Source organism: Nansenia antarctica (assembly GCF_963989245.1).
Source record: "Nansenia antarctica genome assembly, chromosome: 8".
NCBI classification, from domain to species: domain Eukaryota; kingdom Metazoa; phylum Chordata; class Actinopteri; order Argentiniformes; family Microstomatidae; genus Nansenia; species Nansenia antarctica.
The window spans coordinates 18,875,885-18,877,256 of record NC_137678.1 but is presented as its reverse complement, the minus strand read 5'-3'; the positions used below and the strand labels follow the sequence as shown (position 1 = coordinate 18,877,256).

The following is a 1,372-nucleotide window of genomic DNA, read 5'->3' as shown; positions in this document are numbered from 1 at the left end:
CTGTGAATAGATTGGGGGGGGTTCTCATCTCTTATCTGGACTAATAAGGGAAATGCTTTCAGGACCTTGGATAGCACCCCACAGAGCAATCGATGCTGTACGGCCCTGGACAACAACATTTGCTAAGACATTTAGATTCAAACACTGATATGCATTCTAGAGATGTATTGACATCTTTGAAAGTAGTTCGTACGGTCCAGTTTATACGAATATAATAGGCATGTGTAAAATGTAACGGAATAACGGAATTGCACGAATATGTACATTCTAAAGCAAAAAAAAGAAAAAAAAAGTGTATATACTCTCTGATGGATAATTTATGCTAAGTTCAGTAAAAATAAGAAACTTAATGTTGCTATATGTATTTCAGTAGCTATTATTATGTATTTCAGACGCTAACCTGCAATATAAAACAACGTCGCTGTGACAGCGTGCTGCGTGGTGCATTGTGGGACTTGAAGTTTAGATTGAATGTGTCCATTTCCGCTAAAAAAAAAGGAATGAACAAACAACTTTACCAGACTGAGTTTTAAATAAATATTCCTTGTCCTAAATTGTCTTGCATACAGCATACTATTTTTTAAACATTATATTCTTCGAGAAAAATATAATAAAGCAACAAACAATAATAGTCTTCCAAATAAATACAGTGGCCGATGTGTGTCAATTTTAAGAGATTCGGCGGTTTCCCCTCTAGAGTGCGCTGTTAGGTTAGATAAACGTTGTCAGTCACCAACTGGCACAGCAGCAATAACCACTGACATGACAGGAGGAGGCGATCCAATTCGGGACAATGAGGAAACGGAGCAGTGATTCGTGATGGACCCGTTCGACAGCTCCGAGTCTCGCCGCGCTGGGTCGCAGGGGGCTCTGGAGAGCCCGGAGTCGCGTCTGCCCTGGGCCCGGTTCTCCTCCTGGCTGGAGTGTGTCTGCGTGGTCACCTTCGACCTGGAGCTCGGACAAGCCATCGAGGTGGGTGGCTGTTGTTGACATGATGCAGAATCAGATGCTGTGTTATGAACAGACAGAGAGAGAGAGAGAGATAGATACTCGCGGACTCGTTATTGCACGTCATGCATTTCATAATATGGCGCGTGCCAGTGTGTGGATAATAATGTGACATCGATATTTCTTCTGCCTGTGGTTTTCCTTTTCTTTAGCTGGTGTATCCGCAGGACGTGAAACTGACCGAGAAGGAGGTAGGGATTATTGGGGGGCTCTGGTGTTTGCAATGAATGTCTCTGAACGTGCCGTTGGAAGGGAGGAGAAATGACAGATAACCGTTAGGCCTCCTAATGTGTATGTATGTATGTATGTATGTATGTATGTATGTATGTATGTATGTATGTATGATCCAATATAGACTGTTAAC

At 42.5% G+C, this 1,372-nt stretch overlaps 1 protein-coding gene across 1 annotated transcript in view; it reads left to right on the top strand.

Moving 5' to 3' along the window:
- Positions 1 to 819: 819 nt before the first annotated feature.
- dennd6b (DENN/MADD domain containing 6B) overlaps positions 820 to 1,372 on the top strand; it is a gene marked incomplete at both ends in the record, with an annotated part of 13,555 nt that continues 13,002 nt past the window's right edge. Inside the window, 2 exons of the mRNA XM_080537612.1 lie at positions 820 to 972; positions 1,161 to 1,199. Of these exons, the coding sequence (XP_080393738.1) occupies positions 820 to 972; positions 1,161 to 1,199 (192 nt within the window). The remainder of the gene's footprint in view (positions 973 to 1,160; positions 1,200 to 1,372) is intronic.